The sequence below is a fragment of the Panicum virgatum genome, chromosome 5N (genome assembly GCF_016808335.1).
Source record: "Panicum virgatum strain AP13 chromosome 5N, P.virgatum_v5, whole genome shotgun sequence".
In the NCBI taxonomy this organism is placed as follows: domain Eukaryota; kingdom Viridiplantae; phylum Streptophyta; class Magnoliopsida; order Poales; family Poaceae; genus Panicum; species Panicum virgatum.
This window is the reverse complement of record NC_053149.1, coordinates 43797227-43821170: the sequence shown is the minus strand read 5'-3', so window position 1 is coordinate 43821170 and position 23944 is coordinate 43797227. Positions and strand designations below refer to the sequence as shown.

General features: G+C 42.5%; 3 protein-coding genes, 1 long non-coding RNA gene and 1 pseudogene across 5 annotated transcripts; 1 reads left to right on the top strand and 4 right to left on the bottom strand.

Moving 5' to 3' along the window:
* Window positions 1-2661: 2661 nt before the first annotated feature.
* LOC120674830 (F-box/LRR-repeat protein At3g26922-like) lies at window positions 2662-10522 on the bottom strand. The gene is made up of 4 exons (XM_039955939.1): window positions 10336-10522; window positions 8996-9749; window positions 5709-5727; window positions 2662-3033 (listed from the first exon to the last, which is right to left on the bottom strand). Exons 1-4 carry the CDS (start codon window positions 10520-10522, stop codon window positions 2662-2664), a joined length of 1332 nt encoding a protein of 443 aa, XP_039811873.1.
* Window positions 10523-11166: 644 nt separating this feature from the next.
* On the bottom strand, window positions 11167-13549 carry LOC120675541 (annotated as a pseudogene).
* Window positions 13550-16851: 3302 nt separating this feature from the next.
* Window positions 16852-18362, bottom strand: LOC120676835. Its single transcript, XM_039958164.1, has 3 exons — window positions 17782-18362; window positions 17552-17695; window positions 16852-17421 (listed from the first exon to the last, which is right to left on the bottom strand). Exons 1-3 carry the CDS (start codon window positions 18004-18006, stop codon window positions 17050-17052), a joined length of 741 nt encoding a protein of 246 aa, XP_039814098.1. The 5' UTR covers window positions 18007-18362; the 3' UTR covers window positions 16852-17049.
* LOC120674829 (F-box/LRR-repeat protein At3g26922-like) lies at window positions 18028-19284 on the bottom strand. The gene is made up of 3 exons (XM_039955938.1): window positions 19225-19284; window positions 18098-18656; window positions 18028-18056 (listed from the first exon to the last, which is right to left on the bottom strand). The coding sequence occupies exons 1-3, from the start codon at window positions 19282-19284 to the stop codon at window positions 18028-18030; spliced, it is 648 nt and encodes a 215-aa protein (XP_039811872.1).
* Window positions 19285-19453: 169 nt separating this feature from the next.
* Window positions 19454-23846, top strand: LOC120673861. Of its 2 annotated transcripts, none has more exons than XR_005674895.1 (4): window positions 19454-19853; window positions 19949-20027; window positions 20989-21108; window positions 22277-23846. It is a non-coding gene; the product is annotated as an uncharacterized LOC120673861 (long non-coding RNA). The 2 variants fall into 2 exon arrangements; XR_005674894.1 differs by having other exon boundaries at window positions 19455-19853; window positions 19949-20008.
* The last annotated feature ends 98 nt before the right edge of the window (window positions 23847-23944 follow it).

The following is a 23944-nucleotide window of genomic DNA, read 5'->3' as shown; positions in this document are numbered from 1 at the left end:
AACAATTGAAACCCTTTCTCATCAAGATTAGACCCACTGTACCCCTCACAGAGGTCCCACTTGTCAGCCCAAAGGTTTGACGAAAGAGGGTGTAGACCCACGAAATTGATAGAAGGAAAATGTTTCTACTAAAATCCTAATACTTTTTACACCAAACACTTTTACCTACCCACCTTTGTACCCACTTGTTACTTTCCATTGTATAGAGATGAGACAACCATAATTTTTGGTAAGACATCCTAAAATCTCTCCTTTTACTTCCTTATTGTTGTGAGCTGATTAACCCTCTTTTGTTTATCTTCCTTTTGTGTTGTGGGCTGGTTGATTGAGTGTCAAACCTTCCTTTTGTGTTGTGCGCTGGTTGATCGAGGGCTTTTTGTGCTCCGTCAGGTGTGCCGTTCCCACGCTCGGCCGAAATTGGCTCGCGGGCAGCCGTCACAATATCACCGGGCCGCCTTCGCGAGCGCCCACTGCAACATGCTATCGTCGCAATGGCCGACTGCCCCAGGCAAGTGCCGGCCTTCATCTTTGATCTTGGATTCATTAAATCAGCGGTGAGGATTCCACCCCCTCCCACCGTTGCACCTTGGCCATGGTGCATGTTTTCTCCATGGCGTCCAGGGATTTGTCTAGCGATGTTTGTTTTTTGTTTTGCCAACTATCGTCGAGATCGCTGACCTCCATCTTTGTTATTTGTTTCATTAAATCAGGGCACTATCAGAATCCACCTGTGTTTCCCATCAAATCCTGACCCCCAAGTTGCATGTTGTATCAAGGTATTTATTTTTTTCATGGCGTAGGACATCAAGCAACATCGATCGTCTAGGGACTTTATTTAACAATGTTTGTTTTTTAATTTACTTGCATGCGTCAGGCGATGAATTCTTAGAGCACATATCGGCAAGCTTTTAGCACCAATCCCCAGGGTATAAATTTTTTTGGTGAAATTAGATGTGTAATTATATGTGCCCAAGTTGTTATCCATCATTCGTGGAGAAGTTCACTGCAGATGTGATGCCTGGTGAATCGGAATGCCGTGACTAGCCGGGGTCCAGAAATAGCAACTGAGTTTGCTCACGCTTTGGTGGAGCGTCTATATGGCAAAGAGAAGATGGAGGAGGTTGATGGGCCTTTGGTAAGCTGTAAGTCATAAAACTCCTCTATTTCTCTTTGTTGTGTTATTTCATCACGCAACAAATGATATTTTTAGTAGTAGTTCGATGCAATCCAATTACTATTAAACCATTTGACTTTAAACACGTGCCTTCTTCCATCAAGCAATGATGTTATTTATTTTCTTTTCAAAAATAATACACATCTTTATTTTCCTTCCTAAAATAATGATGTCAATTAATATCCTTCCAAAACCATCAATAATACACATCTTTCTTTTCCTTCCATAAACAATAATGTCAATTATCAACCTTCCAAAAGAAAAAAAATAACGTGAATTATGGGTTAACCTATGTGCAAAGGAAAGTACGTGTATACTAAAGGAAAGTAATACATTAATACACGTCTTTCTTTTCCTTCCATATACAATGATGTCAATTATTATCCTTCCAAAAAAAATGATGTGAATTATGGGTCAATGAATATGCAAAGGAAAGTATGTGTGTGCTAAAGAAAAGTAATATGTGGGTACAAGAGGTGGGTATAAGAAATTGCTGGTGTAAAAAGTAATAGGATTTTGGTGGAAAATATTGACGAAATCAATCTCCCTCTCTCTTTCGTCAAACCTTTTGGCCTAACAAGTGGGGCCTCTGTGGGGGGTACGGTGGGCCTAATCTTGGTAAAGAGTTTCAATTGTTTCAACTTTTATATTATAGAAATGGTATTACATAAACAAAAGACACACAATTAACTGCAAACATGGGTTTTCAGAGCAAGCAAACTTTTACATCAACAACGCAGTCCTGGAACTTCAGCTCATTCCAGTGGAGCATAAATAACCACGTTGCGCGTAGAATTGTGCAGTAGCATTACTGTCTAACCATAAGTCATAATGCAGAGACAACGAACACACCTTAATTTTCACTTCCCTGCTCAAGCTCAAGTCTTCCCTCAGACCAGGCCAGGTCGTGGTGGCTGTCAGTGTAGGGAAGATCCTAATCTCTCCACAAAATAATAGATCCAAGGATAAACATCAAGGTAATTACACAACATGTCAAAAGAAGTTCAGGAATCACAAGTAATTTCCCAACATAAGTGAAACTTGTCTTGTGAACAAGGAAAAGAAATTTCAGAAGACGAAATCGAAATTCAGAAAGACTATAGGTAACTCTGATCATAAACAAAATTGGCAGAAGTCCATGCATGACTAAACCAGAAATGAAAACAATGCAATTTCCCAACATTAATTATACATTTGCTCCTATCAGATCCAGCCATAGAATGAGGGAATTTTGATCAGCTACTAAATTAGACCCATCACAAAATGTCTGGAAAGTAGACATGTTAATACAGTCTTTCCAAGGGACCAAATAGCATTGATGACTTCAAATGCTTACAACTATTCACGACTGTCCCCTTAAAAGAAACACCAACAAACTATAGTGAGCAAGCCTTCTTAGTTGGATATTCTGAGACTGCAACAGAATCAAGAGTAAATGCTCTCAAAACGGTCATAAATTATGGAATATGTAACCAGCTTGAAGTTCATCACTTTAACGGGTCTCCCACGGATAGATCAGATGCTCTACGGAAGGACCAAACATTCTTTACTTTAGGCCCCACCAGCAACACCAAACATTTGTCTGCTGCCCATTTACTTCCACTTATAGCCCCCACTTCGTGAGTTATCTTAGCCACCTCTTCCGCTGAAGCAAATTTCTCTCTGGTCAACACCAGCAGCAAAGCCTGCAGCTTCTTTGCATGCTTGGCGATGAACTTGAGGAATTCATACTCGCTTTGGTCCCCTCGGAATTCATGGATAACAATTTTTTCGACGGTTGACTTCAGACATTGAATAGGATGGGCTTCGCGCCAGAACCTGCCATGGTACCTGCCCGTTGCTTCACCATCAATAGTAGACTGCAAAATCAGCGAGGAATTCAGGCACATATTGTTGGAAATAAAGACAACCGTAAGTTTAAATTCCGAACTAGATTTATCATGACGAGAATTAAACCTAGCATGCATGACTCTAACATACTAGACAGTACGTATATCATAAACATGATCTCAGAAAACATGATTATGAAACAGATCTGATCACAAAATACGTACTGTGCGGGAGCCGCCGGGAAGACGAAAGGCGCAGACGAGACGAAGACGGTCCTTTGAACGGAGCGCAGCAACCGGCATTGCAGACGACGGTACGCCGTAGCTCCTGACTTGGACGGAGGACGAGCCGTGGCGAAGAAGATGAGCAGTCGCGCTTAGCGCTTTCCAAAAACCTTATTCGCCCTCTCCCGGTGCAGGATCACAAGAGCGAGCGGTTCCGGAGACCTGCTCTCCCGTTCGCCGGTGCACGCCGGCGCTCGGGATGGAGAAGACTACGGTGGCGGCGCAGCAACGAGAGAAGGCAAAACCCTAACTCAGATTAGATCTTCTTATGAATTCTCAAACCTTGGGGACTCCACGTATAGCGATATATGGATCACTTTTTCCATGAGGGAGGTGGTCCGTATTTAAAGGGAGAAAAACCCCTTACACCCTCGTCCATTAGCAATACGAGACTAATAGATGGTGTACCTCCTCTTAGCGCTAATGGGCCTTTGAGATTTATTAGGATTATTTATATGGGCCAAGCCCATAAATCTAACAATCCCCCACCAGATCTCAAATACCCATTTATAGATTTTGCCTGTGTTCTCACTACTGTTTGATATACCAGTGTTTTAGTGAGGACTGTTAAGTTGAACTCTCACCTAGAGCTCCAAGCTACACTTATCCACAACTTGAACAATAGACTACGCCTTGAATTGCAAGTTTGGTGCGAACAAGTTTCACTCAAAGTCATAACCAGTACATGGCTGCCAGTAGCCTTCTCCGCGGGTGGAGCATATATGTCGTACTCCGTGGTCTCTTCATGAGTTTACTAGAGATCACCCAAATCTCACAGACTGCGACGTTAGACAGTCAGACTCATATAGGTGTGTTCTTTCAAGAATGCTCTGTAGGACAGCACCTTTGCTCATTAGAGCCAACAGAAACACATTAAGGCAAATAGCCAACCTGCCTTACAGCAACTGAGAGTATTGCATCTTTTCTTAGAGAGGGTTTAACCATTACTCTCCTCAGTTCACCATCAGCTTGTTCTCCCCAAGTCCTAATTCACGGGATCTCCGATCACATAGGTTGGGTACCACTGTGGCAACTTATACGGGTCTCATACCATGATAATCCTTTTGTAAAGGGATCTACCAGGTTTTTGTCTGTTTGAATATAAGTCACACTTATCACTCCGGAGTTTCTCAACTTCCTGACAGACTTCAGTCGTCTTTTAACATGTCTTGATGACTTTGTATTATCCTTAGCACTGTTCACTTTGACTATCACCATTTGATTGTCACAGTTCATAAGGATGGCCGGCACTGGTTTCTCAACCACAGGCAAGTCCATCAAGAGCTCATGCAGCTACTCTACCTCAACAGTGGCTGTGTCCAAAGCAGTAAGTTTTGCTTCCATGGTTGACCGCGTCAAAATGGTCTGCTTGCAAGACCTCCATGATATCGCACCACCTCCAAGGGTAAACACATACCCACTCGTGGCATATAGCTCATCAGCGTCATATATCCAGTTTGAATCACTATATCCCTCAAGCACAGCAGGGTGCCCAGAATAGTGAATCCCATAACTCATAGTACCTTTTAGATAGTGCATAACCCTTTCAAGTGCAGGCCAATGATCAGTACCCGGGTTTGACATGAACCTGCTCAATTTGCTCACAGCAAAAGATATGTCGGGTCTCGTTGCGCTAGCTAAGTACATGAGTGAACCAATAATCTGCGAATATCTCAGTTGATCTTTGGCAATTTTCCTATTCTTTCTCAACATCACACTAGGGTCATAAGGTGTTGGAGAAGGCTTGATGTCGATATAGTCAAAATGGCTCAAGACCTTTTCCACATAATGGGATTGTGAAAGAGTAATCCCATTCTCAACCTTAATAAGCTTGATGTTAAGGATAATATCAGCTTCTCCTAGATCCTTCATATCAAAGCTCTTTGAAAGAAAGGACTTGACCTCATTGATCACATCAATGTTTGTGCCAAAGATCAGTATGTCGTCCACATACAAGCATAATATCACTCCTCCACCCCCACCATAGCGATAGTACACACATCTATCAACCTCATTAATGACAAAACCCGCAGAAGTTAAAGTTCTGTCGAACTTCTCATGCCATTGCTTAGGTGCTTGTTTCAACCCATATAAAGACTTCAAAAGCTTACACACCTTGTTTTCTTGACCTTTCATTACAAATCCATCAGGCTAATCCAGGTAGATCTCCTCATCCAACTCTCCATTTAGGAAAGCTGTCTTAACATCCATCTGATGAATGATAAGATCATATGAGGCAGCCAAGGAAATTAATGCTCGAATAGTGGTCAATCAACCGATAGGTGAATAAGTATCAAAGAAGTCTTCGCCTTCCTTTTGTGTGTACCCTTTAGCAACAAGCCGAGCCTTGTACTTGTCAATAGTACCGTCAGGTTTAAGCTTCTTCTTGAATATCCACTTACATCCTATTGGCTTGCAACCATAGGGTCGTTCAGTGAGCTCCCATGTTCCATTAGAAAGAATTGAGTCCATCTCACTTCGGACTGCTTCTTTCCAATCATCTGCATCTGAAGATGCATATGCCTCTGCAATGGACGTGGGAGTATTGTCCACAAGGTACACAGTGAAATCATCACCAAAGGATTTTACAATCCTTTGTCTCTTGCTCCTTCTAGGAGCTTCACTGTCATCATTCTCTAGGACATGCTCATGTTAATCGGATTGTTCAGAAGACTCGATAGGTACTGCAGGTTGAGGAGTCATCTCTGTCGAAAATCTAGAATTGCTATGCATATCTTTCATAGGAAAAATATTCTCAAAAAATGTTGCATCACGAGATTCCATAATAGTATCAACATGCACATCTGGTATCTCAGATTTAACCACTAAGAATCTATAAGCAATGCTCCTCTGAGCATATCCTAGAAAGACACAATCCACTGTCTTAGGTCCCAACTTGCGCTTCATTGGAATAGGCACATTAACTTCCGCTAAGCACCCCCACGTGCGCAGATAAGAAAGTGATGGTTTTCTCTCATTCCACATCTCATATGGAGTTTGATCTTGATTCTTGTTTGGAACTTTATTCAAGACATGACACGAAGTCAATACAGCCTCCCCCCACCATTCCTTAGAAAGACCAGCTGTTTCTAACATGGAGTTAACCAAGTCAGTCACCGTGCGGTTTTTCCTCTCGGCAATCTCATTTGATTCGGGAGAATAGGGAGGCATCCTCTCATGAATAATTCCATGCTCCTCACAGAATTCATCAAATATTTTGGGAAAAATACTCGCCACCACGATCTGACCTTAGACCCTTGATCTTTCTCTCTAGTTGATTCTCAACTTCAGCTTTATAGATTTTAAAGTAGTCTAATGCTTCGTCCTTAGTTCGCAACAAATAAACATAGCAAAATCTAGTCGCATCGTCAATTAACGTCATGAAGTATCTTTTCCTACCTTTTGTCAACACACCATTCATCTCACATAGATCAGAATGTATGAGTTCTAGAGGTGCCAAGTGTCTCTCCTCAGCAGCCTTGTGATGCTTCCGAGGTTGCTTTGATTGCACACAACTATGGCACTTAGAACCTTTAGCAATGGTGAATTTCGGAATTAAACACATACTGAAAAGCCGAGACATCAAACCAAAATTAACATGACATAAACGTGAATGCCAAACACTCGCATCATCGCTAATGTTGCCACAAATATGGTTCACCGACTTATTACAAAATTCAGCAAGAGAAAAGCGGAACAAGCCTCCGCAATCATAGCCTTTACCAACGAATTGTCCATGTTTCGACACGACAAATTTATTGGACTCTAACACTACCTTAAACCCGTCCTTGCATAGGACTGACCCGCTGACTAGATTCTTGTTGATAGTGGGCACATGCTGCACGATCTTCCCCGAAGTAAACTTCAGATCTACCATGCCAACACCATGAACAGAAGCATGTGAACCGTTCCCCATCAGCACAGAGAAGTCCTGGACGGTCTGGTAAGAAGAAAACATAGAGATGTCAGAACACACATGAACATTAGCACCCGTATCAAGCCACCAACTCGTGGATTGAAAAACTGAAAGAACTGTAGGTAAATTACCGTACCCATCTCCGTGTTGCTTATGGTCACCATGTTGACATCCTTGGACTCATTTGCTTTCTTGGCCCTGCGGTCTGCCAGATCTGGGCACTCCTTGGAGAAGTGTCCAAGCTTACCACATGCATAGCACTTTTCCAAAGCCTTGTTCTTCTTCTTCTTGAAGGTAGTGGTCTTGTTAGGCTTGTTGTTCCCTTTCTTCTTGCCATGTGGAAACTTTTGGACTAGGTTGGCGCTGGACTGGCATTGATCTCCTTTCTCAGGCACGTTATTCTTCCGAGCCTTCTCCTCAACATCAAGAGTCGCTATCAGATTTTCAACTGATATCTCCTGTCTCTTGTGTTTCAGAGTTGTGGCGAAGTTCCTCTACTGGGAAGGTAACTTTGCAATAGTGCATCCAGCCACAAACTTGTCGGGAATATGACACTTAAGGAGATCAAGATCCTTGACAATGCACTGCACCTCATGCGCCTGTTCCACCACAGAACGGTTATTCACCATCCTGTAGTCATGGAAACTCTCCATGAGGTACAGTTCATTGCCCGCATCTGTTGCATCATACTTAGCAACCAGAGCATCCCACAGCGTCTTCGCCTCTGTCTCATCAATGTACACACATACTAATCCATCTGACAGATTGCTAATGATACATCCGACAAAGAGATTATTGGCCTCATTGTACTTCTTCTTCTCTTCAGCAGTAAGTACGCCCTCAGGCTTGCCAAGTGTCATGTCCCAGATGTGCATAGTAGTAAACCAGAGGCGAACCTTAGACTTCCAGATCTTAAAGTTCATGACAATAAACTTTTCTGGCCTCAGTGACTCAGCGAAACCAGTCATTGTTAAATCAACAGATTGCCTATAATAAGGTTTTTGGATTGTTGGAAATAAAGACAACTGTAAGTTTAAATTCCGAACTAGATTTATCATGATGAGAATTAAACCTAGCATGCATGACTCTAACATACTAGACAGTACATATATCATAAACATGATCTCAGAAAATATGATTATGAAACAGATCTGATCACAAAATACGTACTGTGCGGGAGCCACCGGGAAGACGAAAGGCGCAAACAAGACGAAGACGGTCCTTCGAACAGAGCGCAGCAACCGGCGTTGCAGACGACGGTACGCCGCAGCTCCTGACTTGGACGGAGGACGAGCCGTGGCGAAGAAGATGAGCAGTCGCGCTTAGCGCTTCCCAAAAACCTTATTCGCCCTCTCCCGGTGCAGGATCACAAGAGCGAGCGGTTCCGGAGACCTGCTCTCCCGTTCGCCGGTGCACGCCGGCGCTCGGGATGGAGAAGACTACGGTGGCGGCGCAGCAACGAGAGGAGGCAAAACTCTAACTCAGATTAGATCTTCTTATGAATCCCCAAACCTTGGGGACTCCACGTATAGCGATCTATGGTTCACTTTTTCCATGAGGGAGGTGGTCCGTATTTAAAGGGAGAAAAACCCCTTACACCCTCGTCCATTAACAATACGGGACTAAGAGATGGTATACCTCCTCTTAGCGCTAATGGCCCTTTGAGATTTATTAGGATTATTTATATGGGCCAAGCCCATAAATCTAACACATATCAATCATGCACCAAGCATTCTGATGTCAGCAATCGATCATGTGACTGCCAATGACAAACGGGATGAATGCATGTACGTCACCTCAATGTGCAGAGTATCAATGTTTGGGAAGCATCTGAGGAAGCTAGGTAGCATATTGACCTCCTTGAAGACACCAAAATTTGCCTTTAAAGCCAAGATCTTGACGCTGGGGACAATGGAACTTGGGCTAGCCTTTGTCTCAGCCTGCAATGCAATATACAAGAGGAAATGCTCAGGTGCTCGATCAATCTTGATATTCATAGGCTTAGTATCACCATCTGTTCTCCATAGGACAAGCCGCACCATGCGCGGGGCATCCACCACAGCAAGTTCATCTGCCGCACACATCAAGTGGAGAATGCACTCCAGGCTTTGACCACGGAGGTTGATGCGCTTGGGCATTCTGCTTGCGATGAGTGAGAGGGCCTCCAGCTCGGGGCTACATGCAAGCATATGGTCGACGTACCCGTCACTCACGTCGGTGCCGAACATGCGGAGTTCCTTGAGGTGGGGGGAGACCTCGGCGCCGGCGGTATCCGGGAACGTCCAGGAGAGGAGGAAGAGGCGGCAGAGCGAGGCGCAGTGGAGGATGTCGGCAGGGAGGCGACGTCCTCTTATATGGGCGTAATCGTTGAGCAGGGCAAGGTCCTGCACGCCCTTGTCAGCGAGGAGGCATGCCCACTCCGCGAGGTCGAGCTCGCGCTTGAGGGAAGCCATCGAGAAGTGGGTGAGGTGGACCGCGCGGAAGGGGCCCGGGTGGTCGGCGAGGACGCGCCTGACAGCGGGGGGTGGGGGGGGTCTATTCATCGCTTTATGCGATTCCCCCGAATCCCATCGCAGAAGTCATGTTCATCTTCTCCACCCCGCTCCGCGTCCTCCGCCCCTGCCTCTTTATCCTCCGCCCCGGCCGGCGGCTCTCGCCGCCGCGCCGTCCGCCCACCAGCCACCGCCGGCGCATCCCCGCCCTCCCCTAACCTCTCCGGCGCCACGCCACCGCCCGAGACCTGGCCCGGCCGCCGATGCCCACCACCCCGGCCGGTGGCGCTCCGCCGCGCCGCCTCGCCGCCCGCCCACACACCACCGCCCACCGCCGGTCGATTCCTCCCCCCCACCACCTCCTTTTCTAGGTCCGGTGGCCATGGAGCCTTCCACGCCGCCGCCGCCCTCCACCACCCCGGCCGCCGGCGACCTCGCCGGCGGCCGCTCCCCCCACCTACCACCCCCGGACCCGGGCCACCCCCTCCCCCAACCCCGCGGCCATAACCCTCGCGCACATCCAGAGGTGGAAGAAGCACAGTGACGTGCGGGCCCACGTGCCAGGGACGGCCTCCCCCGTCGTCGCGCGTTTCTGCGATATGATGCTCATTTATCGCGCGCGCGATAAATAGCTTTTGCGCCCGACAGTGGCGGCAGCGCGCTCAGGCTCGAGCTCGGCGGGCGGGAGGCGGAGGACGAGCGGGGCTGAGCGCCAGAGGCCGCGCCAGTGCGAGGCGAGTGCGGCGGTCCGCGCCCCATCGCGGATGGGGAGGTGGGAGACCACATCGCGGAGGAGGTCGTCCGGGAGGGCACTGATGCGGTCCATGCCGTCGGCTGCTGGGGTCGCAGCGATGGAGTGGGCGCCGACGGCGGTGGGGGGGGGGGCGTAGTCTGGGGAACCATTCCAGCAGGCCCTCGAACGCTGCCGCCATGGCGGAGACGGCTTGGGATTGGGATTTTTTTTGGAATTTTGGGTCGAGCGAGCGAGGACGGGTGTGAAGCAGCATAGCAGACTCGAGTCGGGACGAGTGGTGTCGAGTGAGACGCCGTGGGCCAAAACTTGGAAACGGATGCTTTTCAGGCCCAATTTCAGGTCGAAGCTCACTCCGTGCAGTGACGAAATTCCAAATTTCTCAATTTAGGGTTTGGTGCTCGAGCGAGTTGGTGACTGCCGCTGCGGGCAAGTGCCGGGAACGGGTTCCTGTGGGACCATTCAGAGCAAGTATAATGAGATGATGAAGGTGGACTGCATTGTTGGTTAGTATAATGTGGTATAATGGGGAGGAGCAAGTTTTGCCGATACACGGCAATGTGCTATTTTTTCTTCTGTTTGGAGATTGATTAAGCTTCACACGGTCGTCGCATCCTCCAGGACAGAATACGTTACCTTGAACTCTAACATTTCAGAAATTTGAAACAAGGGGTACCCCACCCCCCCCCCCCCGGTAAATCAAGAAAACATCAGTAGCAGCTGTAACAGGAGCTGAATATGCAACAGCAATCCAAGGGCGCATACCCAGACGGAAACTAAGTTCCCATTCACGACCCATATAACAAGCTACACCAAGTAAAAAGTGTAGAACAATTAGCTCATAAGGACCACCATTGTATAACCATTCATCAACAGATGTAGCTTCCCAAATTGGGTAAAAATGCAATCCGATCGCCGCAGAAGTAGGAATAATAGCACCAGAAATAATATTGTTTCCATAAAGTAAAGAACCAGAAACAGGCTCACGAATACCATCAATATCTACTGGAGGAGCAGCAATGAAGGCGATAATAAATACGGAAGTTGCGGTCAATAAGGTAGGGATCATCAAAACACCGAACCATCCGATGTAAAGATGGTTTTCGGTGCTAGTTATCCGGTTACAGAAGCGACCCCACAGGCTTGTACTTTCGCGTCTCTCTAAAATTGCAGTCATGGTAAGATCTTGGTTTATTCAAATTGCAAGGACTCCCAAGCACATGTATTAACTAGAAAGAAAATAGATAATAGAATGCTTGTTATTTAACAGTATAACATAGCCTATATACCAATGTCAACCAAGCCAACCTCAACGATTAGATTTCCATATAACTTCATTTACCAAATCCCAAAATTTTGGAAATGAAGTGAGTAAAAATTCAAAACTCATATTACTCTTTTCTATTTTGCGTATGGGTTGCCCGGGACTCGAACCCGGAACTAGTCGGATGGAGTAAATAATTCTTCCTTGTTACAATAAACAAAAACCCCTCCCCAAATCGTACTTGCATTTTTCATTGCACACGACTTTTCCTATGTAGAAATAGCCAATTTCTATCCCGAAGAGGAAGGCCAGTAATTTTTTATTTAATTTAGTAAATTGATTCACCTACTATGGAACATTTCAAAATGGAAAATGTGCAAGTTTTATCTTGATATCGATCTTTTCTAGTTTATTAATTTTGTCTAATAATTAATTAAGAGTAAGAGGATTCACCAGGTCATTGATACGGATAATATCCAAATACCAAATACGCTCACTGTGTGATCCATTGAAAGAAAAGTGAGTGGTTTTGGTGAAAATCAAACAAAAAACTTGCTCTTCTTCCGTAAAAAATTCTTCTAAAAATATCGAACCCAATCGTTGCATAAAAGTTCGTACCATACTTTTATGTTTACGAGATAAAGTTCTAGCACATGAAAGTCGAAGTATATATTTTAGTCGATACAAAATCTATTTTTTTCGAAGATCCGCTATGATAATGAAAAAGATTTCTACATATCTGACCAAAACGATCAAGAATATCCCAATCTGATAAATCGGTCCAAACGAGTTTACTAATAGGATGCCCTAATCCCGTACAAAATTGAGCTTTTGATAAGGATCCAACGAGGGAAGTAGTAGGGACTGTGGTATCAAATTTTTTCATTCGAGTATCTATTAGAAACGAATTCTCCAGCATTTGATTCCTTACTAACAAAGTATTTATTGGTACACTTGGAAGGTACCCCAAGAAATCGAAGCAAGAGGTTGTTAATTGGTTTAGGCGAATCCTTTGTGGTTGAGTCCAAAAAGAGAAAAAATATTGAGAGAAATTGACAAGGTAAGATTTCCATTTCTTCTTCAAAAGAAGAGTTCCTTTTGATGCAAGAATTGCCTTTCCTTGATATCGAACATAATGTATAAGAGGATCCATAAAGAACCATATGGTTTTTCGAAAAAAAACCTGGGTACATTACCCCAAAATGTTCCATCTTCCCAGAAAAGTGGATTCGTTCCAGAAAGGTTCCAGAAGATGTTAATCGTAAGCAAGAAGATTGTTTACGAAGAAACAATAAGAAAAATTCATATTCTGATACATAAGAGTTATATAGGAATCAAAATAGTCTTTTATTTTCTTTTTTAAAAAGAAAATAAGATTTCATTGAAGTAATAAGACTATTCCAATTCGAATAATAGTTGAGAAAGAATCGCAATAAATGCAAAGATGGAACATCTTGAATCCGGTATTCAAGGAGTTGAACCAGGATTTCTAAATGGATAGGATAGGGTATTTCTATATGTGATAGATAATGTAAATGCAAAAAATTGTCTTCTAAAAAGGGAAATGTTGAATGAATAGATTGTAAATTTTGAAACTTTGGTATTTCTTTTTCTTCCGAACAAGATGGTTGCCCTAGCGAAAGAGGGATTTCTACAACGGTCGCAAACCCGTCAGATAGAATCTGAGAATAAAATTCTAAATAAAAATAATTGCTGTGATCCAACAATCGATCTTGGTTAGGCTGATTAACCAAATTAATCCAAAAAATCTGCTGATACATTCGAATAATTAAACATTTCACAAGTAGTGAACTAAATTTCTTGTTATTACAACCAAAAATTTCTATCCAGAAATAGACCCAGGCTCTATCCATTTATTCACTAGACCCAGAAAATCGGAATTAAAAAAATTGATTTTGTTACGACATGCTACTTTTTCCATTCATTACCTTTAATGATCAGTCGTGGTCTTCTAGACTCTACCAAGAGTCTGGACGAATTTGTTGCTTCATCCAAATGTGTAAAAGATCATAGTCACACTTAAAAGCCGAGTACTCTACCATTGAGTTAGCAACCCAGATAAAATTGGATCTCTTAGACACGATCGAAATCCAAAAATCGATGGAATTACACCGGACGCTCCTGTCAAAACATTGAATTAGCAAGACATCAAAAGAAAGATTTTATCAACCATTAAAAACACTCAAATACCAATGAACTGATCCTGTTAAATTTCACTAATGGTAAAAAAGGAGCGGTCCCAATCAAAATGGCAAAATTGTCATTTTTTTTGGCAATCTCTTTAAATAAGGAAATCTTCTATGAGAATAGATGCAAGGGGGGCAACCCTATCATTTGAGCGAAGTGTAGACAGAAATACCTAATATGGAGTGACGATAAAGAGACCCTGCTATCTACAAATTCTATTTGTTCAATAGACCTTTGTCAATGGAAATACAATGCAATTAGATACAAAAAGGAAATAAAATAAGGACTTTTGTTGGATTGGCACGACATAAATGCAGCAAAAAAAAGGTCTAAGAAAGGGGCAAATTGTGTCTAAATAATTAATAGTAGAGACCCTATCCTACTGTTTTATTCATTTAGTTTTTCAATTAACTCAAAGTTCATTCTTTATCTTTAAAGAATTCTGCCTTCTTTAAAATATCATAAATTGTTCTTGTAGGTTGAGCACCCTTTTCAAGGAAATAGAGAATAGCAAGAACATTTAAACAAGTTTGATTTTTTATTGGATCATAAAAACCCACTTTTTGAAGATCTCTTCCTTCTCTTTGAGATTGAACATCAATTGCAACGATTCGATAGATAGCTTATTGGGATAGATGTAGATAAACAACCCCTCCCCTAAAAATGTATAGGAGGTTTTCTCCTCATACGGCTCTAGAAAATGATTCCAATTTCTGTCTATAATACAAGTAGATAGAAATTAGATTATGACTTGCATTAATTTCCTTAAAGAAAAGAAAAAACAAATTTCATTTATACTCATGACTCAAGTTGGCTAATTTTGACTGACAAACTTCAAAAGAAAAACCCTTCGAAATTTTTTGAGTCGTCTCTAAACTCTTTTCTTTATCTCATCTCGAACAAATTTACTTTTATTCCTTATTCTGATCTAATTCTATTGTTGAGACGGTTGAAAATCATGTTTACTTGTTCCGGAATCCTTTATCTTTGATTTGTGAAATCCTTGGGTTTAGACATTACTTCGGGAATTCCTATTCTTTTTTCTTTCAAAAGAGTAGAAACATACCCTTTCTTTTTTTATTTCCTTCAATAAAACATTTCACTCATATGTAGAAATAGAAATCCAAAATGAACGTTGATTCAGATAGACTTTTAATCGAAAAAGTTTTTCCGTTCTTCCAAAATTGGACTTTTTTCTTATTTTAACCTTTTGATTTCTATATTAAGGATAGACTGACAAAGTTGGCCTAATTTATTAGTTTTCACTAACCCTAGATTCTTTCCCTTGATAAAAAAGAAATTCTGTCCTCTCGAGCTCCATCGTGTACTATTTACTTAACAAATTACTTAACAAACAACCCTGCGCAAATTAAGTTCGGGACGAATAGAACAGACTATGTCGAGCCAAGAGCATTTTCATTACTATGGGAAATGATGGATAGCAAAATCCACAATCGATCATGTCCTTCAAGTCACACGTTGCTTTCTACCACATAGTTTTAAACGAAGTTTTACCATAACATTCCTCTAATTTCATTGCAAAATGGTATCGAGAATTGATCCAATATGTAAGGAATCATGAATAGTCATTGCTTTTGTATACTAATTCAAACTTGCTATCTATGGAGAAATATGGATAAAAGAAATAAGTATTTATCTGGGAACACTATGCAAAGATCCAATAAATTTAAACTCATATTCTATCATATGAATGAAACATAGTTCGGAAAAAGAGGAATAAAATAGTTTGTTTAACTTAAGACTTATTTATTATTAAATTTCCATTCTCAACAGATAACTTGAGATGATCAATCCTGAAATCAGAAGGATTGACTCTTCCCCAACAAATAAACTATCAAACTCCAGTTGAATTAATTTAATTAATTCATATATTTTTCTGTAACAAAAACAATTAACTATTAACCAAATAAACTATGTCAATGAAAAGATTGGTATGCTCAAAATCTCAACTTGACTTTGTCAGAGTGTATAAATATATTGCATAAAAATATAGCAGTTAAAATTGCAACTTGGAGATCACGAGAAGTTTTTAGAAACACTAAATATTTTTGAATGAATGAAGTACACATTTACATTGATAGGAGCCTGCCCTATCTTCACAGTTTTCGCACCACTAGTCTAAATTCTAAAACAATGGCTCGCACACAGATACTTAATTCAACAATAGAAACGAATATTACAAACTAACATACAAAGCTAAGAACTACTATCCAAGAACAAGTTACTCTAAACTCCCCGCTGCCACTGGTCAGTTTCACAGAAAATAAACGATCGCTTATCAGTTTGACTGCTACCTCATCAGCTCATCCCTGAAGAGAAACTAGCACTGACAAACATGATTACCATCTCCTGTAAGGTCTCCACATCCTAAACTTAAACAAATGTTAAATTAGAGCAGAATTCTAATTTAGACAGTAAAACTCTAAATTCTACTTCCCTTCTCAAGCGCAACTCATTCACCTTGATCTGGCAAGTGGAGGTCACACAACCACAAGGGCAACAACCTGTGTCAGGAAGGCCGAGTCCCTAATCTCCCCAAGCAAAACAATAGATTTCAGGTCAAACATAAACCTAATTACACAACATGTCAAAACTTGGTTAAGGATATCTAGAGATATTGGTAACATGAATCAAAGCTACAACAGAGGAATCACTAGCACAAACTTCCTCATCACCAATGCATGGAATTGTGTAAATGCCGCAGGATGGAATTTCGGTAGAAGATATATAACCAGAATTCAGAAAAGACCATAAATAATACTCAGTATAAATGAATTTGACAGAAGTCGGTGCATGGCTAAACCAATCAGCGCAATCAGCAGGTCTTGGAACATCCTACCGAGGAAGATAGCATCACAATTCACAAGTGATGTAATACCCCAATAATAATTAACACAGCAAACGAGGCAAATCTCATCAAACATGTAAGGAACTAAGGATACATCATTTAATAGCGCTAGTAACTTCAACACTTACAACCATTTGTGCTAGTTGAAAGTTGAAACATGCCTACTTCCAGAAAAGAAATGCTGAGACACAGCAACAGAATTGAGATTAAATCATTTCCTCAAGGTTTACATCATGAAAAATGCAGCCACCTTCAAGTTCATTACCAAAACGGGTCTTTAACCGACAGATCAGATGCTCTAGCGAAGCTCCATGTGCAATTTAATTTAGGCCCCACCAGCAGCACTTGACATCCTTCAGCTGCCCATGAACATCTTGTTAGAGCCTTCAGTTGGCTATTCACTTCACACACCTCGCCCACTGAAGCAAATGTTCCTTCGGTCAACACAAGCACCAAAGTCTGGAGCTTCCGAGCACGCTTGGCAATGAACTTGACGAATCCGAACTCGCTTTGTTCCCCTTGGAATTCATGGATAATAATTTTGTTGATATGTGACTTCACGCACTTGATAGGGTCAAGCTCCAGCCAGAACTTGGCGTGGTGCCTGCCAGTATCTTCACCAGCTTTAGAAGACTGCAAAATCAGTGAGGAATTCAGACAGTGAAGAACTGTAGCAAAAAAGATAATCTTTTTCAAGCTGTGAAGCTAGGAAGCTGGGTGACTGATTAGCAAATGACAATTGAACGAGTGAGTGGAATGTTACCACAATGTGCAGTGTCTCAACATTGGGAAAGCATCTGAGGAAGCTGGTTAGCATATTGGCATCCTTAGAAACACCAAAATTCAGCTCTAAAGCCAAGATCTTGACACTTGGGACGATGCAACTTGGGCTTGCCTTTGTCTGAGCCTGCAATGCAATATAGAATGTTTATGGATCACTGAGACGTGTAGATCAAACTTCTTACATAAAGAGATGAAAGGTACTACTAGTACATTGATGATGGTGTTGCCAATCTTGAGTACCATATGGTGATAATCACCAACCGATTTCCAGAGGATGAGCCGCTCCAGGTGCGGAGCATCCACCACTGCGAGCCCCTCTACCACACCCGTCCAGAGGCGCATGCACTTGAGGCTTTGGCCGCGGAGGTGAATGCGCTTGGTCATTCTGCTGATGATGAGCGCGAGGGTCTCCAGCTCGGGGCTGCAGGCAAGCATGTGCTCGAGGTCGTGCTCTGCTCACTCATGTTGCCGCTCAGCATGCTGAACTCCTTGAGGTGGGGGAAGACGTCAGGGCCACGGGGAGTGCCGGCGGTATCCGGGAACGCGCAGGTTCCAAGAAAGAGCCGGTGGAGCGAGGCGCAACGGAGGATGTCGGCCGGGAGCCGGCGGAGCGAGGCGCATCGGGTGATGGCGGCGGCGCGGCGCGGCAAGGGTGGATTGTCGAGGAAGACGAGGTCCTGGACGCCCTTGGCAGCGAGGAGGCGCGCCCAATCGCCTAGCTCACGCTCACCGGACGTAAGAGAGCAGTGGGCGATGTGGACGCTGCGGAAGGGGCTCGGGTGGTCAGCGAGGATCCGGCCGACTGCAGCGTCGGGGCGCGCGCGCGCGCCGTCGGATGCCAGGAGGAGGTCGTTGTCGCCGAGGACGAGCGGGGCGGTGCGCCAGAGGCCGCGCCAGCGGGAGGCGAGCGCGGCGGTCCGCGCTCCGTCGCGGACGGGGAGGCGGGAGACGACGTCGCGGAGGAGGACGTCCGGGAGGGCGCTGATGCGGTCCACGCCGTCACCGCCCGGGGTCGAGGCCGCGGCGGAGGGGAGGGAGGGGGCGGCTGGGCGGTCGCCGGGGAAGTGGCCGCCGGGGAATGCGCCCTGTCATCGATGTCGAGGAGGCCGGTCACGGCGGGGAGGGTTTGGGTTTGGGGATTTTGGGCTCCTCAGCGAGGCGGAGGCGCGGAGCCAACAGCGACTGGGTGATAGTGAGGTGGTCGGTGGCCTAGGGTTTGGCGCTGCCTTTCGCCGTGCGCCAAAATGTCGAGTCGAATGTTCTTGCAGCTGTTTACTACACACACCATCTCTTTACTTCCTGCATTTAATATGTTGCTTTGCTGGCACGTGGCACCAGATAAGCATGGGAGTTGGCATCGTCCCAAGTTGAATTTGGTTTGCATTTGGTTTGCTGCATGCAGCTCAACCAGGCTGGTCAGATGCAGGTTTCACAAGATTGGTTTACTGGTCCACCTCCTCAGACAGGCTGCATGCATACAAAAGATACCTCTCGGCCAGGCTCTGGAGGAACGAGAGAATCGACTGTTTCTCTGGAGCCCGGCTCCGCTGGTGCAAGCATGAGCATGTGGACATGCGTATGGGAGAGGTTGCAGACACAAGAAATCACTTTTGCGTTAGACGTGCAGGTAACCAAACAACATCTTAACTGAACCTGTATTCTTGCATACGCAAACCAATCAAGCTGCTCTGGACACCTGACGAGCCTGGCCATAACGGGCTTGTACGCAGCATGCGAGCCAGGCTGTGGCCATCCGCAAACCAATCAGCCCCGGAGTCACTGACCGACTGGCCACCGCTGTTTGTTGCTGAAAGCCTGTAACTGAAAGAATAAAAGGATCAGATTTGCTCCCTGTCAACCGATTGATATTTTATTTATCTGTCAATCAACGTACTCTGTCGTCAGATCGGCAACGGACGTTTGCTGTGCGCCCGCCGCTTTGTGTAGTTATTATCGGGTCTGTAATGTGTGAGCAACCCATTTGGACTGTGGAGCTGTGGCTGTGGGGGATTCAACTGAGTGCCCGTTCCATTTCCACCCTCGTCTTTGTTGTCATCGTCAATCGAGGGGGATGCGAATGAATCGATGAGTGTCCTCGTTGGAATCGGCGGCGGCGGCGGCGGGTGAATCAGCTAGCTCGTGGACGGCAGAACACCTTGTGGCACCAGGCTGAAGACGTTGGGAAGAAAGCGAGCCTGACTAGATCTGCTGCCGGCGGCCATCTAGCCGCCCCTGCAAATCCAAAGCAGGGACGCCTTGTCCTCTCCGCCAGTTCGTCTAAGGTACGGTGGCACTGTTAGCCCCTTCCTTTTGGATATTTTGTGCCCAGTACAGCATTAGTTGTTGTATCATTTACCCTTCCTTTTCCCCGATGCAGATCACCTGAGGAGAGACAGTGGAAGAGGAACCTTGTTCCTGGAGTTACGTTGTTCCCATGGTTGGTGGATTAGGCGTAGGTGGGACCGTGAGAGGGGTTGATAGGCTGATATGTGTTGATTAATTTCGTTCTACTGATCTAGGAGTAATAGGATTTTGTGTCATTCTAGGATTTCCTCTTGTTTTACCTACGAATTTGAGGGTGAGCATGTGCTCTGTTACTTGGTTATGATGGCTTGCTTGGTAACTAGGGGGATTGTTATATCTGTGTTTTTCTTATTCATTCATGAGCGCCGTAGTGTGCTGATTTTCTAGAGATCAGCTTAATATCAACATCTGATCAATTTCTGCTGCTTTTCCTTTGTCAATACTTACTGTATTATCACATCCTTGTTAATTTGTAACTATTTGTTGAATTCACTTTCACTCTGCGCTCCCATAACATTTTTAGTTCATCAGAAAATCAAATTTATGTGTATCTGCCCTCGTAGCTGTCTTGTTAGCATTGCAATACTCCATTTAATTTGTATATGGCATCTGGTCCTTTTTTTCAATTAGATTCCAATTCAGTCGTATTAATGTTTAAGATTTTTATATTTGATATATTTTGCACCTCTAGTGTTGAACTGAATTGTGCAGAGTTATCCAATTGAGATGTGTGGTAGTTTTTGTTTAGGTAAAAAGAAACATTCAATTGATTTTAGTTGCCAGGTTTTTTCAAATGAATTTTAGATGACACTTTAACATTGAAATGACAGAAGACCGCTATGGTCTTTATTAACTATTATTAAAAGAAATACAACTTCATTTCTTCAGCTTTGTGGTTTGAATAGAATAATTATTTTTCAATTTATGATTTGCATACCCTGCTTTGGCTTCTTCGATTGTATGTGTAGTATGTTGCATAAGCTGTTTATTGATATATAGGGTAGGATAGGCAAATATGTGGATTTTTTCTTGGTTGCTTTTCTGTAGGATGTGAAATCAGTAAATTGCTTATGTGCATCTTATATGCTGGTTATAGTTTTTTTTTCTATATAGGGGTTCATTTTATCAAGATGCCATCTGTGCTCCGGAGTTGATATGTTGAGCCAGCCCTCCCTATTCAGCAACCCCACCATGGCCGCTTCCTCCTCTAATGAGTTATGCCTTCCCACAGAGGTAATCGCCCGCAATTTGTCAAAAAAAAAATGAAAGACCAATGCTGACCTGTTGGACTTCATGTTTGAGAAAGACCAAAAATTAAGATTTATCAGAAACTCAACTAACCTCTGAAATTAATACTAAGTGATGCATCAGTGTCCTCTCAACTAACCCATGCATTCAGTTTGGTGCCTCTGCACTTGTGTTTTATGTATGTTCTGTCCCTTTGGGATTATGTTCTGTCCCTTTGGGATGTTGTTCTGTCCCTTTCAGTTTGTTGCCTCCGAATTTCATGTTTTTTTTTGCCAAATTTCCATAGCTATGCTTTTTTAAGTTACTTTGCCACGCTCCTTCCAACACCTTAATGCAAGTTCCTGCATTTTCCTTTTGACTCAAACTTCCTGATGTTTCGCCGTCGGCTTATATGTGATGTGTTTCATACTAATTCTAAATTTTTTTTGTCTCCCTGATTCTTTGTGTGCATTATCATGAAATAATGGCATGTTTTCTAAATAAGTGGTCACTGATAATTTATTTGGATATATAATAGCCCCTTGTCTAGCCAGTACCACTTATGCAACATATTTGTTGACTATTTAGTCTGCACATCATATGGAAGGATCTCAACTAGATGTCTGAACATGTGTGTGCGCGTGCGCGCGATATAGAGAGATTGAAGTTGTCTATTCACATATTGTGTCCGGTTTGTGTTATACTAGGTTCCATTTTTAGATTGTTAACCAGATGTTCTATTAAGTTCCATTTGTAGACTCTTAACCAGATGTCCTACTAATTTCCTGTGATTTGCGATTTGTTTCATTTATGGTTGATTAAGGCAATATTTGTCTTAGCTTTATAAATCATATTATTATTATGTTGTGTAGCAAGTAAAAAAGATTTTTCATCTGTCATTGTTTGGGGCTTTCAAAAAGCTAGGGAAATATTATGGTGTTAGTTAATATAAGACTTTGTCTAACCTATATAAGTCAGATTATGTCTGGCATTGTTTGGGACTTTCAAAAAGCTAGGGAAATATTATGGTGTTAGTTAATATAAGACTTTGTCTAACCTATGTAAGTTAGATAATTACTATATTATGTACAAGTAAAAAACAAATTTTTTGCTTTCTGTATATAGTGCTATATGTTTATTGTTCTTTTGATTGATGTTATCGATTGTGTCCTAGGACTCTCTCAAGGGCGATGGTCCTGCCAGTGAGTTTCTTTTGATGAAGATCTGCATGGTGCATTTAGCAGGTTCTATGGTAAACTTGCATAGTCATCGTATTAAATTTACAGGCAAAATTTGTGTAATTTCCATATTACTCCTGCGTAAGTTTTATAGCATAGTAGATTATATGTCTCTGAATTATTTGGTCCAGTAAAGTTATATAGTAGTACTATGAGCTTGTATTGTTATGAAGACCAAGTAGTTAAATATAATTTCCATATTATTGTGTTTAGACTTGTAATGCTTTCATCTCGTCATATCTCATCATATCTGTGTTTGTTTTTATCTGACATGTCCTCTGTGCTTCCAGATCTATTGACCATTGGTTTTCACTCTCAATTTTTTTCTTCTTAGCCTACTTGAAAGATCATTCATGTAAATATATACATATTATTGGGACCAATTGAAAACTTAACAATAATGTATATAAATATCACACATCTAGGACTTATGTAATTTCAGGTAATTTTTTTAACATAGGTAATAAGAGTTGAGCTTTACATCTTCCGTTTAATTTAGCTTGGCTATATTTTTTCAGCATCTCTTATTTTTTATAGATAGGCTCATTTTTCTTTCTTTTTAATACATATATCATGTGTCTATATTGGACAATTCACTAGAAGTTCAGTGCTTGCCACTTTAAAACCTCACTTGTAATTGTAGTGTCTATGAATGTAAAACTACTTGCAAATTCTGTAATTTTAATTTTTTATTATTTTTTGCTAGCAAATTATAACAAATAAGAGTGTTTATACTTATATAACATTGCAACTTCTAGAATATGCTTGTTCTGTTAGGTTCTACGGTTATCTACATGTAGTTGACTCTGTCAATTGTTATATATAACTTCTAGGATTGGATGCATGATGCAAATTTTGAGAAGAATCCATGAGCTATCTTCAAAGTAATAAAGCTCCTATTATCTCTTGTTACTGTTGGTCCGTATACTTGTCGGTGGTGATCTTTTAGTACATCAGGATCTGATTCTGAAAATGAGACATGCATTTGTGATACTCTTTTACTTGTAGTTATGTTCTTGTTTTGTTCGGCTCAGATATCTAGATCTTGTTTTGCTTACCTGTGTTTTGCATATACTAAAATGGCCTGTCAGCAGGATTAGATTTTTCTTATGCAATAGTGTCTTTCTGTAATTCTTACCTCCCTTAAGCCTGAATGCCTTGCATGAGTCGACCCTATGTGAATGTGGAGAAGGGATTCTTGAAACTGGACACACTATATGTCGGGTAATTTTACATCATGTATACTTGGACATTCCTTTTGCTTGCTGTCAATTTCTGTTATGAAGAAACACAGGTTGGCAGCAGCAGGAGGAAGAGGGAACAGATGAGACCCTATATTATATAGAAAGTTACATGTATGTAATTTGAGTTGCATCACTCTTAGCCCATGTGATTTTAGTCTTATTTTATAGAACTTGCAGCGAATTGTGACTCTTGTAATAAAATTTTACTTGTAAATTTTTGTATGTACAAAAATTTTGAATGTGACCTTTTGTTTGGTTGTTATTTTAGGGTATTTTGCCTTGTATCATTTAGCTGAAAAAAAGAACCCCAAACAAAAAGGTAGCTACTGGACCGAATTTCAGGAACGAAGCCCAACAAGT